This window comes from Diabrotica virgifera, chromosome 8 (genome assembly GCF_917563875.1).
Source record: "Diabrotica virgifera virgifera chromosome 8, PGI_DIABVI_V3a".
Taxonomy (NCBI): Eukaryota; Metazoa; Arthropoda; class Insecta; order Coleoptera; family Chrysomelidae; genus Diabrotica; species Diabrotica virgifera.
Window position 1 is genome coordinate 122,957,094 of NC_065450.1, and position 16,440 is coordinate 122,973,533.

General features: G+C 32.8%; 1 protein-coding gene across 2 annotated transcripts in view; it reads right to left on the reverse strand.

Annotated features, from left to right (window-relative positions):
- Positions 1–254: 254 nt before the first annotated feature.
- LOC126889822 (sulfhydryl oxidase 2-like) overlaps positions 255–16,440 on the reverse strand; it is a 155,375-nt gene continuing 139,189 nt past the window's right edge. For both annotated transcript variants that reach the window (XM_050658498.1, XM_050658497.1), the window contains one exon: positions 255–397. In XM_050658498.1, the coding sequence (XP_050514455.1) occupies positions 342–397 (56 nt within the window). In that variant the 3' untranslated portion in view covers positions 255–341. The remainder of the gene's footprint in view (positions 398–16,440) is intronic.

The following is a 16,440-nucleotide window of genomic DNA, read 5'->3' on the forward strand; positions in this document are numbered from 1 at the left end:
ACTAGTTATCTAGGACATGTATACCGGGGAAGACATAATGAGCTGTTGAAATTGTTGATATAGGCATAGGGGAAAATTGAAGGAAGCAGAGGTAGGAGAAAAAAAATGGTTGGATGGTTGAAAAAAAATCAGAGAGCCAACGGTACTCAATCCTTATTGAAAGTGACAGGATAGAGAAAGCTTTGTCTGAATTGTTTCCGACCTTCAGGTATAAGGAGGGCACTCTAAAAAAAATAATAAAAAAAATACACATGTTTGTATGTATGTCACATTTATTGGCTTTAACATGGTAAAATTTATATTACAAATTTCAGCTTCTCCCAGCTGAGGGAAACTCATTTTCATCTCGAACTGAAATGTCTCATCAAAAGCAGTCCCCCCAGTAACAAACCATGATCTGAAAAATAAATAATTTAGAGTTAGCAAATCTGGATAAAGAGAATCACGAATGAAAATTAAATGTTGAAAGTACATTTTGCTGTACATGTTTAGAAAAAATTGTTTTAAGTTTAATGATTAAGATATATAATAACAGCTGTTGTAGCTTAGACAAATTATGATAGTTGTGTGTATGTTTTAGATTTTGGCTTGAATACAACTAATTTGCCACATGTATTTTTTAATTCTAAAAAGTTACAAATTTATGTTACTACTTGTAAGAAAACGTGCTAGTAAGTATAAAGTAAGGATTTCTATTTAACTATTGATATTTTCATTAAAGTTGTCACAATTAAAAAATGCATTAGGTAAGTGATCAATAACTTAATGGTGGCATTGACTTTTTAGCCTGATCAAATCAAATAAAATCAGTAGGAATCCATCTACATCGCAGCAATATATTGGCCCTAGACCTACGTCAAGCCCGCACCAACCAAAAACTGGATTAACATATCGCCTAGTGAGAACAATAGTGGCGAAACCCGAAAATCAACGTTTTTGAGTTAAGTCCATCAACCGACATCTAAATATGCCCTCTTTTATTTGCAATATTGGCGAACAATTATTTTATTTCCTTATTACTAGAGGGTGCCGACATGTCTTTAGGGTATTGTGAATTTGTCAAATATTTTGATGCATTAACCAAGAAATGCCAGTTCTTAAATTGTCTTCTTTGGGAACGTAACGAAACTTTATTTCAACACAGGCGAATCTGCAATTACGCCGTGCTTCCACGTATTTGAACATTGAACTGTTATCTTTAAAAATGGTAGTGTAATGTGCAATAGTGGCGAATGTGCACTTTTGTCTGTGTGGTCTTTTTTGTTTGTGTGGTTTTTTTAACAACTTCTTACACAGAAACTCAGTTTCAACTGGTCTTACTTAGAAATAGAAAATCAAGAAAGCGACTATGCCCTTTGGATCAGTATTCTTTGGTTCCACTCTATCGAGAACCAATATCCATTTTTAAAAAGAAGTTTGATGACTTGCAAAGTCTCTTACAAAATAAATCAATTCCTTCCGCCCACAATCAGTTCTTCAGTACCTTGAAATATGAAACATAAGTGAAATAATTAATTTTATTTTACTATTCATAGTTCTGTTTACTTTTCATTCTTTATCATGTTTATCGTTTTCTTGTTAACATAGATAATGTTAATAATTATTACTTAAGATCTTATTTTGTTATTTTTCTATGTACTTCTATTGTACTTTAGTTTCATTTTGTGAATAAGTTTTTGGTTTGTACAATAAAATATATGTTATTTGATGCAAAAACCAAACTGTTGTAGCGTAGTAGTAGCAAAGTATAGTGGCGAAACATCCAATTAAACATCCTCGATAATCCAATAATGACGTAACGCAAAAAAAAATCTAAAATAAACACAATGTTTATCTTTTCTTCAAATAAAATTACTTCAACTAATTCAACTACTAAACAATTCAACTAATTGGTTTAAATACCTAGAAAGGATATTATTAATTTAAACGCAGAATGAAAGACTACCTTATTGCCGAGGGTAGAAAATCTCTTAATCTCTTAAAACAAAAAGTTTCTTGTGAGTGAGATATTTGAAATTTAAAAGTCACACTCAATGTTCTCTTCTTTTTGACTCTTGTAACTTAAAATAAACATTATAGAAGTTTTCAGGGACTTTCTACCGTAATAACGTAATTTTTCATTCTGCGTTTAAATTTTTCAAAAATACTTATTAGTTTTCTCAGGATTCGAGAAAAATGAATGAATGCATTTTAATATAATTTGAGCAAAATTTTGCGCCTAAAATGAAAGCTTTTTGCCTGAAAAGTCGCGAGGGAGAAATTGCTAGAATTTCATAATTTGCAACATCTCCGTAAATAATGGACCAATTTTAATGTTTTTTAATTTGGAGTAGCATATAAAATTTTTATTATTTATTATTAATTTATACGTAGAACGAAAGAAGTGTGCAAATATGACCTATTGTTCATTATTTAAACAACGATCCCCTTATATAAATTATACACTTTCTTGAAAATATCTTTTGTTTTGATAAAAACTTTGATATAAAATTTGTTCCAACTTCGATATAAAATTTGTTCCACACATAAAATTAAATTTTATGTGTGGAATTATATGTTAAAATTAAATTTTAACATTAAATTTTTATTTACGTGCAGATATTATAATTTTATTTGATTAGAATACAGTATGACGCAAAAGTGTGGAATAAATTCGTTATTTCTTAAGCCGGCAACTTTAGGAAAAAATCCTACCTGAACGTCATTTATCTGGGCGTATGACGTAATCTATGAAATGAGAATATGGGTCGTATGCTAGCTCATTTGAAAGGTTATTAAATTCTCTATTTAATAATATAAAAATTAACATAATTATTTATACAGAGCATCCAAAAACCCTGGAATTTTTGAATGTTGTGACGTCTCTCGTTGATATACACTCACAACTTAATATGTTTCCCGTATTTTACGTAATTTTGCCGGTTATTAGCGAACTCATCTCTGTATAGATAAAAAAATTATAAGTTAAAAATAAAAATCCCCGTGTTTCGGTATTTTTTCTTAAAGTTGCCTTTAAGGCGAAATATAACTAACGAAATAATTTATGTATTCTACACTTTTGTGACTAACTGTATAGTAATTATATTAGACAAAATTCTTCCTCTATAATTGCCAGATTGATCAATACATTAACAAAAACAGGTCTTTGTTTTTTGATGTTTGAAGCACGAAAGTTAGAAAAAAAATATGTAGCTAATAAAATACAACGTACATCAAAGTCTTTCATGATACTAGTCGAAAGTGTTAAGCCATTAGCACTGATATTTTTATGAGCCATTAAACACATAATATGTTGTATTACTGTTTACTTTCTATCTATAATACTCATTTAACAACTTCTATCATCTATATATAATTTTATAATATAAACTAAACGTACAAATTTTCCATTATATCATATTATTTTTATTGCACTTTTAGAATATCCGTTAAAACTTATTTTATACTAAGAAAATTATAACATTGGCATGTTGCTTCTTGGTGTTTTACCCAGTTTGAAGGTCGTCAACTTCTTGGGTTGTAATAATTATTGTTACAATTACTGTATCAATAAATGTTTGTTCAAGACCAAGAGCGTATGACTAAATCATTATCATAAACATAGTGCCTTGTATTCATTTCAAAAGGAAACATATTAAGTAGATACTTTACTTTCACGACCATGCGAAAACCAATGAAAAGGCCAACGGTGCTTTATCTTTGCCTTTGATTTTCTTCACATAAAAGAAAAAGAAAACTAATTTATGAAAACCAGCAAAACAAAATCAAGTTTAAAAAAAATATATTAATAAATAAGTCATAAAAGAATACGAGGTATGGGAATAAAGTACCGGCATTGATCTTTTTACAAACACTGTCTAGCTAGTGAGAAGAATGAAAGGAGCGTGCTTTAGATCTATAGATATTCCTTGAACTTAGCTAACAATTTGAAGAAGCTGCAACAAACACACTCGTATAATTATAAGTCTGTATGATTATAGTTCCTAATAGACAAATAACAAAGGTGGAAAAATTGCTCGCGACAAACAAATGGATAAAAAATTGAGAAAAACTAAATTTTTTGTTAAAACTCGGGAGTTTACGGAAATAATCGCCTGTCCCGCGCCATACATTTTAAGTGGTATACAAACATTTTTACAAACCTTTTAGAATGGAGTTTTCGACTGAGTATGAAGGCAATTGCTGAAGATGTGGACACTAATCAATAAACTATGACACATTTTGTATGAGAATCTAAACATGAGGAAAGTGTGTGCCCAGACTTCTAACGGCGGAAGAGATGTATCACAAAGACATTTGCCCTGACACTTTGTAAAACACCGAAAAGGACTCAAACTTCTTATCAAGGGTTGTAACTTGTAACTTATGAAGAAACATAAATTTTTCAATGTGACCTTGAAACCAAGCGGTAATTCATACAATCGTGAAAGAAGCCAAACTCTCTTCAGAGTAAAAAAGCGATGATCAGCAAGTCTCAATTCAACAAGATGTTTTCTTTGATACGCAGGTATAGTTCACATGGAATGGGTACAACGAGGTCAAACAATTGCTTAATCAATATTCCCAGAGAATTCTCCTAGGAAAATTGAATTTTGTTTGTAAAGAAAATCGAATGTGCTGCGACGATTTTCGTTCTTATGCCATTTTACGACTCCATAGAGGTGCATTGATTATATTTTTTCTTTAAATCTTGGTATGCGGGCTACCTACTAGTGCCCTAAGGGTGTTAGTTATTACCTAAACATGTAATGTTTATTGGTTAGTGTCCTTTTTTGCCACTTGGAAGTTTGTTAGTTTTCCCGACAAGGAACCTGCAAAAAGGCATAACGGTAGGTCATGGAAAAAGGTATCCAATTTTTGGCACTCGCATGCGTATAAGTTGAGAATTCCCCAATCTCATCTTGATATTTTGTGAGATAGATGTGCCTTTCCAAACTTAATTTAGGCGAATCATCGCATTTTTGCCATACCAATACGTCTCCGAACTTCTGCTTCACAGAAGAGAACCTAATTCTATGTAAAAACTGTTCTATGGTGTATTTCACGAATATACGACTGTTTTGGATTATCGCGACAACGAATATTTTAGTGTGCAAAATAAGAAGTACGAAAGTATTTTGCTCTAATAATTTCTCCAATAAACAACAATATAATTTGCAATTTACTTTCGTTTTTCATATTTTGCACAGTAAAATGTTCGTTGTCGCGATAATCCAAGAGGGTCGTATATTCGTGGAATGGGGTATATAATTTTTTTTGAAAACTCAATACTTTTTGAGTTATTCGGTTGGCAATTGGTCATTGGCCTTTTCGAACGGTTTTTTGCGAATACCTTAAAAACTATGCATCTAATTAAAAAAATTATATAAAAGATTTTTGTAGCTTATACAAAAAGAGATTCGTTCCTTCATAAATCTTCTAGTTACAATACAAAAAGAGATACGGTAGGTGGAAAGAGTTTGTTTTTTGGGTGCATCCTCGAATCGGTGTATTTAACTGGAAATAACAGAGAAACGGTCGATTTTAGGTGTATCATGCTACCAATACATTTTGTAGTGGAAAAGACCTTTAAAATGAGAGATATTAAATGTCGATCACATTTAAACTAAGCGAGATATGTATGCTTATTTTTATGTTTAGAAAGTTGGACGGGTTTAAAATAAATGGCTTTTGAAAAAAATAAGATCAAATTATAGAGCGCATTTTTAAATTTTCTTAAAAATCTTCCTTTTTCTCCATGAAACTTGAAAATGATAAGAGATACAGTAATAAAAAACAAAAACAAAATTTATATCTAGAAAAACCCTACAGTTTTGTACAGTATCTTTTTTCGTATCTCTTATCATTTTCGAGTTACATGGAGAAAAAGAAAGATTTTTAAGAAAATTTAAAAATGCGCTCTATAATTTGATCTTATATTTTTCAAAAACCATTCATTTTAAACCCGTCCAACTTTTTGAACATAGAAATAACACTATAATAAAGGGTATTGTAGAAGGAAAACGATGCATTTAAATTCTGGTGGATGTGGGGTTAAACATACTTCTCATTTTTTCTTAAAATATATTAGTCATCAATTTTTTTGCAGCATATGTCGCTTAGTTTGAATGTAATTAATCGACATTTAATATTGATCATTTTAAAGGTCTTCTCAAGTACTACAAAAAGTATTGATAGGATTATACATCTAAAATCGACCGTTTTCTGTTATTTCAAGTTGAATACACCGATTTGAGCATGCACCAAAAAAACAAACTTTTTCACCTACCATATCTCTTTTTGTATACGGTGAAAAGGTGTCATTTTTCAATGAAAATGGCCAATTTCCTACCACAAATAACTCAAAAAGTATTGAGTTTAAAAAAAAATATGAAACAGTTTTTGCTTAGAATTAGGTTCTATAGCCCCTTCAGTGGTTATTTTAACCAAACAATTTTCCACCCCCTTGAAGGGGTGGGAACTATTGCGCCAGGGTTTCATATTCAAATCACGGGATATTCCTACACAGAAAAATAAAAATCCATTTCTAGAAAACAATAATCAGGCCCATAATAAGCTACGATGTGTGTGTAACATGGGTCATAACATAAAAAGCTGCCAATGTATTAGACATGTTTGAAAGTGCGGAGGATACTGAAGGTAATCAGTGAGAATAACAACTGGCGAAGGGTCGGTATGCATGAGCACAGATTTCCCAGAAAATTACTTAAAGCAATAATGCAAGGAAAATACATGTTGAAAGACCAAAGAATATATGGGAGAACGAAGTGTATGAGGATGCCAAAATCCTCCTAAAAAGACGTCCTAAAAAGTACAGCACTAGATCGAGATCTTTGGAGAAGCCTACTGAAAGAGACGAAGGCCCGACTTAGGCTGTAGTGCCAATGTATGGATTATATTATAAACGTGAAATATATTATAGTGTCTTATACGGGCCCATTTTATAAAGATTATTGTATATTATGTTTATTTTGATTATAGAGCCACAACGACAATTATATAACTTATTAACCACTGATTAACTGTAAAACCACTATAGTCCAGAGAAATAAGATTTTTCTCGTGACACATCCCCCTCCAGGCCGAAACCAAATTTTTTAAGTAGTATGGACATCTACATTATTAACCTATATGTTTCCTGCAGCCGATTTTGATGATATACATAGTTATAAACAAATGAAGATCAAAAAACGCTAAATTTTCGCTTTTTTCGTCTATTACCAAAAAGTTAAGCACTTTAAACCAATTTGAGAGTAAGGCACTCATAAATCGTATAAAAAACTTCAATATGGCGTTCGCTGATTATGTCCATCCCTATTACTTGCTTAGAAAATTGCAAAAAAAATCATAAATTTTTAGTTTTTAAAAATATTCATAACTTATGTAAAAATTAACGTAGAACCTTCCTATTACACGAAATGCTGATACTTCTTGTACTTAAATTATATTTTAAGTTTCAAAGCAATTGGTCAAATAGTTTAAAAGTTATTTAATTTGTTTATTCCAAATTCATTTTTTTTTGCAACACTATAAGTCAGAAAATTATGAGGCTACAATAATACTTCGGGCAGTTTATGAAAGAAGAACATTTATACTATTACCTCAATTAAAAATAAATGACAAAAAGTAATTTTAAACACTGTAAAATTATTTTGCAAAAACATGTCGATTTTTTGCTTACTTATAAACAATTAGAATAACTTTTTAACCGTTACCCGTAGAAAAATTATTTTTTCATATTTTGAAAGACTGAATTTTTATACACATTTAGAAAGAAAAACAACTGTCCTAGGACAATTAGGGAGAAAGTTAGCCCCCCCATTTATTTAATTCACATGTTTTGGCAAAATAATTTTGCAATATTTATAATTATTTTTTTGTAATTTTTTTAATTAAATTAATACTGTAATTTTTTTTCTTTCATAAACTATCCAAAGTATTACTGTAGCTTCATTATTTTCTGACTTACAGTGTTGCAAAAAAATGAATTTGGGATAAACAAATAAAATAACTTTTAAACTATTTGACCAATTGCTTTGAAATTTAGGGTATGAATTAAGCACCATAAGTCTCATCATTCCGTTTAATAAAAAGGTTATAAGTTAATTTTTACATAAGTTATGAATATTTATAAAAACTCAAAATTTATGATTTATTTTGCAATTTTCTAAGCAACCGATAAGGATATACATATTAAGCGAACGCCATATTGAAGTTTTTTATACGGTTTATGAGTTTATTACTCTTAACTTTGTTTAAAGTGCCTATTTTTTTAGTAATAGACGAAAAAAGCGGAAATTTACCGTTTTTTGATCTTAATTTGTTTATAACTATGTATATCATCAAAATCGGCTGCAGGAAACATATAGGTTATTATTATAGATGTCCATACTACTCAAAAAATTTGGTTTCGGCCTGGAGGGGGTTGTGTCACCAACAGGCTATTTTTTTTTCCTTATTTCTTTGAACTACTAATAATTTATTATTCATGTAGTATATCGTATATCTCAAAACAAAAACTAAAAACAACCAAGTTTTCATGGAAAGGATAGAAATTGAATTGTCAAAGCTTTATTAGTCAAACGAAGGATTGTTTTAAGACCCTCGTCATCTATTTTTGGGATGTCGTACTTATTGCTTAATTTTAGTTTTTAGTAACGTGAATAACAAATTATGATTGCAGAAGATAGGATAAAATTTAAAGAGGTGGTTGCCTTAATAAACCAAATTTATTCTCCGATATTGCTGTGCAAAAGGAAATAAAATAAATCTTCTTCAGCTTGATTTGCCTATCCGTGAAGAATGTTGGCGATCATCATGGCAATCTTTATCTTATCTGCAGCAGCGCCGAAAAGCTGTACAGATCTCATGTTGAACCAGGTTCGGAGGTTCTTCAACCAGAATGTTCTTCTTCATCTTGGACCCCGCTTTACAAATATTTATCCTTGCGGGATGGCTTATAGGAGGGCATATGTGTCCGAAGTATTGTAACTTTCGAGATTTGATGCTGGTCAGAGATTTGATGGTGGTTTTTCTTCATTCTTCTTAGAACCTCCTCATTTGTGACTCGGTCAGTCTACGGGATTTTAAGAATTTTCCGATAGAGCCACATCTCAAATGCTTCCAATTTTATGCGCATATCTTCGTTCAAGGTCCACGATTCAACACCATAAAAAAAGGACAGAGAAAACGTAACATCGCAGCATCCTTACTTTTATACCAACAGAGAGGTTGTGGCTCTTGAAGAATGCCACAATCTTGAATATCCAGTTGAAGGTTGATCTAAATAGCTTTTCCGATGCGCGCTCTTATCCCTTGGTTGTTGGTCCATACTTCATTTATTATGGTGCCGAGGTAGTTGTACAACTACAACTACTTCGACACTAAAAAAAGATGGAGACTACTTAAACAGAATCACTCTCGAAAGAGTTACCACCAGCAGTGGCGCACCCAGGGGGGGTTTGGGGGTTAAAACCCCTCCCAGGGCAAAATGAATTTTCCAAAGTGCATCTCAAAGTGTTCACAAAATAAAAATTCACAACTCGGAAAATAATCATGGGAATGAGTTCAATTTGCATATTTGGGGGTTTTTGAGGTCGCCAAACAGGAATATAGGGTCGGCGAAGCTGTAAGAGGTACAAGGTGCCCGGTATCCCAGTATGCACGTCGACTCCTGGAGTTTTATGGAAATTCATTACGAAAATCGTTGAAACTTGTTATTCCGAAGATTTTGAGGTAGCTGAACACTTCGGCGATGCTGTACGAGGTACCTGGTGCCCGGTATCTACGTCATTTCCTGGAGCTTTATGGAAATTTGTTATGAAAATAGTTGAAATTTATTATCTTGGGGTTTCCATATCGCTGAACACGAATAGTGCAACGAAGATGCTGTACGAGGTACTGGTGCGCTGTATCTACGTCGTCTCCGGGAATTTTATGAAAATTCGTAATAAAATTTGTTGAAATTTGTTATTTCAGGGTTTTTAAGACAACTGACAGTAGTGACAGTTTTAATCATATAGGTAGGTACTCGAGGTTCTGACATCTTTATATCAAATAATATTATTATTACCGCTGAAAAAATTTCGAATTATTTTTTTTCTTAATTTTCGCTCTGCATTAAAATAACTTACTGTTATTTTTACTCACTGTTGAATTTTATAACGAATTTCCATAAAATTCCAAGAGACAACGTAGATACCAGGCACCAGGTACCTCGTACAGCATCTTCCATGTAATATTCGTGTTCAGCGGCCTTGAAAACCTCGAGGTAATAAATTTCAACTATTTTCATAAAATTAACGAATTTTTATAAAACTCCAGGATATGACGTATATACCGGGCAACAGGTGCCTCGTACAGCATCTTCGATGCAATATTTGTGTTCAGCGATCTCAAAAACCGCCAGAAAATTAATTTAAACTATTTTCATAACGAATTTGCATGAAGGTCCAGGAGATGACATAGATACCGGACACCAGGTATCTCGTACATCATCACCCAAGCAATATTGTTGTTCATCGACCCTAAAAACCTCGGAATAACAAGTTTCAACGATTTTCATAATATATTTCCATAAAACCCAAGAGACGACGTGCCTACCGGAATACCGGACACCAGGTACCTCTTACAACTTTGCCCACCCCATATTCCTGTTTAGCTACCTCACAACTCCCGAGTATGAAAATTGCACTAATTTCCATGTAGTATAGTATAGTTGATCCAAAAGATGGCATAACCCAGACATCCAAAGTGAAAGTTATCCTTCTACACCAAATTGTTCTATATGATACACACAATGTCCAGAAAAAAGTCACACCATTTTGATTGGCGGGTTTGGGGAGGAGAGGGGGGAGAAATCGGTAAATTCGTAGTTTTTTAAGTTTTTCGTCAATATTTCTAAAACTATGCGGTTTAGCATGAATAACCTTCTATACAAAATTGTTCTACATTAAATTTGGAATAAAAAAGGCCCTACGCATAATCTTTCTAAAATGCATGGTTCCAAAGTTACGGAGGTAGTATAGTATAACTGGTCCAAAAAAAGGCCTAACCCAGACATCCAAAGTAAAAGTTTTCCACCAACACCAAATTGTTCTGTATGGTCTACATATTGTTCAGTAAAAAGTTACACCATTTTGAGCGTCCGGTTTAGGGGGCAGATGGGGGAGAAGTCGGTAAATTAGTAGTTTTTTTTAAGTTTTTCGTCAATATTTCTAAAACTATGCTTTAGCGTAAACAATGTTATATACAAAAATGTTCTACATGAAATTTAAAACAAAAAATCTAGAATTCATAATTGTTTTAACATCAACGGTTCCAGAGTTACGGAGGGTGAAAAGTCGAGGTTTTCGATACTTTTTATATTTTTTGGGCAATGTATGGTATAACTATACCAAAAACCCAGACATCCAAAGTGAAAGTTATCCTCCAACACCAAATTGTTCTATATGGTCCACATAATGTTCAGAAAAAAGTCACACTATTTTGAGCGTCGGGTTTGGGGGGGGGGGGAGAGGGGGGAGAAATCAGTAAATATAAAAAGTATCGAACACCTCCACTTTTCACCCTCCGTAACTTTGGAACCGTTGATTTTATAACAATTATGTATATAACCTTTTTTGTTTTAAATTTTATGTAGAACATTTTTCTATAGAGCATTCCTTACGCTAAAGCACAGTTTTAGAAATATTGACGAAAAACGTAAAAAAACTACTAATTTACCGACTTCTCCCCCATCTCCCCCCCCAAACCGGACGCTCAAAATGATGTAACTTTTTACTGGACAATATGTGGACCATATAGAACAATTTGGTGTTGAAGGAAAACTTTTACTTTGGATGTCTGGGTTAGGCCTTTTTTTGGACCAATTATACTATACTACCTCCGTAACTTCGAAACAGTTCATTTTAGAAGGGTTATGCATACGGCCTTTTTATTTCAAATTTAATGTAGAACAATTTTGTATAGAGGGTTGTTCATGCTAAACCGCATAGTTTTAGAAATATTGACGAAAAACGTAAAAAACGACGAATTTACAGATTTCTCCCCCCTCTCCTCCCAAACCCGACGCTCAAAATGGTGTGACTTTTTTCTGAACATTATATGGACCGTATAGAACAATTTGGTGTTGGAGGATAACTTTCACTTTGGATGTCTGGGTTTGGGTCTAACTATACTATACTAATGATTAGTTTTACAGTAGTTGTGAATTTGTATTTTTTAACACTTTGAGAAACAATTTATATAATGCATTTTCCACTTAAAACAACGCAATTTTCATTTGTCCCGCATGCCATGTCTTCAAGAATTTTCCTAAAGCTCTTCCTAATTGAATGCAAAAGGTTTCATGATGATCCGTCTTACTTTAAAAAAGGTAGAAGTGTAATGCTTTTTCCTCGCCTATAGGAAAATGTAACTTGTCTTTCACAAACAATACAAAAAATTTCGATACCTAAGCTAACCCCACCCAGAGGAAAATTCTAGGTGCGCTACTGCACCAGGTGATAAATGTTTGATAAAAATTTAAAAATAAGACGAATGTTTCAGCTGAAGAATATAAAAAGACAGTGATACAATTTATTAAATTATATTTTCTTATATTTTACTGAATGTACCCGGGATACCCTAATGTAATATTTTACTTACTTTAAAAACGTACCCGGGATCCGACATAAAATCGGATCACAATCCACTTATCGCCAAAATGAAACTTAGTTTAAAGAAAATTCAAAGACCAAAAATTCGGAAATACGATATTAATCAACTGAAAAATAAATCATTAAAAGAAAAGGTACAAAAACGTCTAAAAGAAGAAACGTGGGTTCATACAGAAATAAATAGCCCAGAGGTAGAACTAGAAAAGATACACAAAGTAAGTCAAGAAATGTCAGAGAAATATTTAAGACCTGAAAGAACAAAGAAAAAAGAATGGATGACAGATGGAATATATATGTATGATGGAAGACAGAAGAAAGGCTAAAAATAATAAGAATAACTACAACAAAATAAATAACGAAATAAAAAGGGCTATTAAAATAGCAAAAGAAAATTGGTTAAGCTCGAAATGTACAGAGATAGAGTCATTACAACAAAAACATGATTCGTTTAACCTCCATAAAAAGATCAAAGAGGCTGCAGGCTTATATAAACACAAGAACACTGGATTTCTGACAGATAATCAGGGAAACATAGTATTGGAAATAGAACAGGAAAGGGATATTTGGATTAAATACGTGGAAAAAACTTTTCAAGATATACGAAGTAACACTGGCATCACAACAAACACCAATTGCGAATCTGGACCTCCACTTACAGTCGAAGAAGTAAAGTATGCCATCAAAAGATGGTAAAGAGGGTAAAGATGGTAAAGCAGTAGGCCCTGATAATTTTCATTCCGAATTCTTAAAACATATGGACTACGACGGCATAAAATGGTTGACAAATATATTTAACAATATATAATATATGACACAGGCATAATTCCCCAAAAATGGCTAGAAACAACTTTTATAAATCTTCCAAAAAAAACCCAATTCGAGAAAGTGCGAAGACTATAGAATTATAAGCCTTATGAGCAATTTACTTAAAACATTTCTAAAGGTCATTCACAAAAGAATATATAATATACAAAGTGCGAGGAACAACTAACAAGAACACAATTCGTATTTCGTGATACTCTGGGAACACGGGAAGCACTTTTTGCTATACAAGTGCTAATTCAGAGATGCAGGGATGTAAATTGTGATATATACGTATGCGTTATAGATTACCAGAAAGCATTTGACCGAGTAAAACATGACAAATTAATAACTCTAATGCAAGAAATTGGAATTGACAACAAAGATCTGAGAATTAGCAGAAACATTTATTACAATCAACCGGCCAAAATCAAAATAAAAGACCAGTTGACTGATAAAATTGCAATAGAACGAGGAGTAGGACAATGCTGTATTTTATCTCCACTACTATTCAATATTTACTCTGAATGGGAATTTAGGGGAGCTTTAGACGGTTGTGCGAAGGGAGTGTTAATAAATGGTGAATGGTTGAATAACATTAGATATGCAGATGACACCATAGTTTTTGCCGATAATCTGAATGATTTACAGATATTAACAAATCGTATAACAGAAGTCAGCAACAGATACGGACTAGCTCTAAACATAAAGAAGACCAAATTTATGACAATTAGTAAAGAACCAATACTAAACGCTCAACTTACAATCAACCAACAGAATATCGAAAGAGTTGAGCAATATACATATCTGGGCACGAATTTAAATAGCCAATGGAACCACTCGACAGAAATTAAACAGCGAATAATAAAAGCAAAAGCAGCATACGTTAGAATGAGACCCATTTTCAACAGTCGAGACATATCATTAAAAACAAAATACCGTCTGTTGAAATGCTACATATTCACAGTTCTGCTCTACGGAATGGAAGCGTGGACACTAACTGTTGCATCTATGAATCGGCTCGAAGCTTTCGAAATGTGGTGTTATAGGCGCATCTTACGTATATCCTGGGTTGACAGAATTACTAATGTGGAAGTCCTGCATAGAATGGGGAAAGAGTGTGAAATTCTCATAACCATCAAAACAAAAAAATTAGAATATCTAGGACATGTAATGAGAAATCAAGAACGTTACGACCTTATTCAACTGATTCCCCAAGGGAAGGTAAATGGTAAATGAGGACCGGGAAGAAGACGCATTTCCTGGCTTCAAAATTTACGAAAGTGGTATAACACGACTACCACTGAACTGTTCCGCGCTGCGGTAAACAAAGTCAAGATAGCCATGATGATCGCCAACACCCGGAGCGGATAGCCACTTTAAGAAGAAGAAGATATTTTAGTTAGTTTGTTGAGGATGTATACTAACATATTTAAATGAAAATGAATTATAATTTCAGAAGCCAATAATTAGTCATTTACAAAGAACGTAGTACGTCATAATTATTATAAGAAACCCACTGAAACGATGCTGGAAAAAAACCGAAAGAATAAATCTAGGCAAGAAATGGTAGCGTATTGTTGATATTTAATGCAACATTCTCGTTACGGTATTCCGCATGTTATTACAGTATACGGCATCAATATTCGAATTAACTGGTTTTATTAATTAAAGTTATGTAAGATTATTGAATAATAATTTGTCTACTGGTTAAGGTGTGGTTAGTTTTCATGTGAATAGAAAATTGAATTTTTTAATTCCTAACGTATTAAATAGATATTGTAGATTAGATCCGATCAGCAAATGATCAACTGGTGGACATTCGCAAATAGTATATAAAAAGTGTATAAAGAAAGACGTAAATTTGTTGTTAATGACCATGTATTATTATGTATTACATCTCTTTGAATTTATAATTTCAAACGCATTAGAAATCATAAAAGGTTCTTTTCATATATTATAATATATTCTAATTTACCAGAAGCGGCTCGTCATGCCAGTTGAGTTCTTCTTTTAATTTCAACACCCTCATTTGGTTTTCTCAATTTGCTGACATGGTCCATCTATACATCAATGTTTAACATTTTCTATGGTATGTGCGGGTGGCCGTACATCACTTCGCTGTGATGAAAGCGAGTTCAATCCCCAGCCCGGTGAACGAAAACGCGTCAGCATAAAATTCATAAGAATCTGAAGATTAGACTGGAATATGCGGGCGTCTCTTCGGCCTGTGAGGGAGCAGTAGGGCAAGGGATAAGGGCTTGCGGCTCAGTGATACTCCCCCATAGATCCCTATCGGAAGGGCGTTGACGCCTAAATACCGGTGTATATGTTATAGTCAAAGCCCGAATTTCACGCACTCCTAGGTTTGACTAGGCAATCCTCAGGTCTGACTGACGGTCTTAGTCAAAGCCCGAAATAAATTACAGTTTCGGCCTTTGACTAGTCAAACCTAGGAGAGACTAAGTTGGTCAGGCAAAGGCCGAAATTTAATTTTATGAAATCGGGGTTTAACTAGTCATACCCCGAACAGCTATTAAAATATCATAATTTGTTAGATAGGGCCGGTTGTTCGAACGCTAATCAAAAGTGATCATTATCAAATATTTAATTACTGTCACAACTGTCAATGCCAACTTTGATTGGGTTGCTGAAAACATAATTATTGATTACAATTATGAAATTAGTTTATCAATTATGTTAATAATTGATATGTTAATAATTAACTAATCTCATAATTATAATCAATTATGTTTTCAGCAATCCAACCAAAGTTGACATTGACAGTTGGTGACAGTAATTATATATTTGATAGTGATCATTGTTGATTAGTGTTCGAACAACCGGCCCTTAGTTTAATAAAACGTATTTTTTTTAATTTTAATGTTTATATTTTTTGTATTGTCGTAATTAAAATACTAAAATTAGCGTTTATTATCACATGTTGAGGCATTGTGGCATTTAGAGTTGCACAATACGT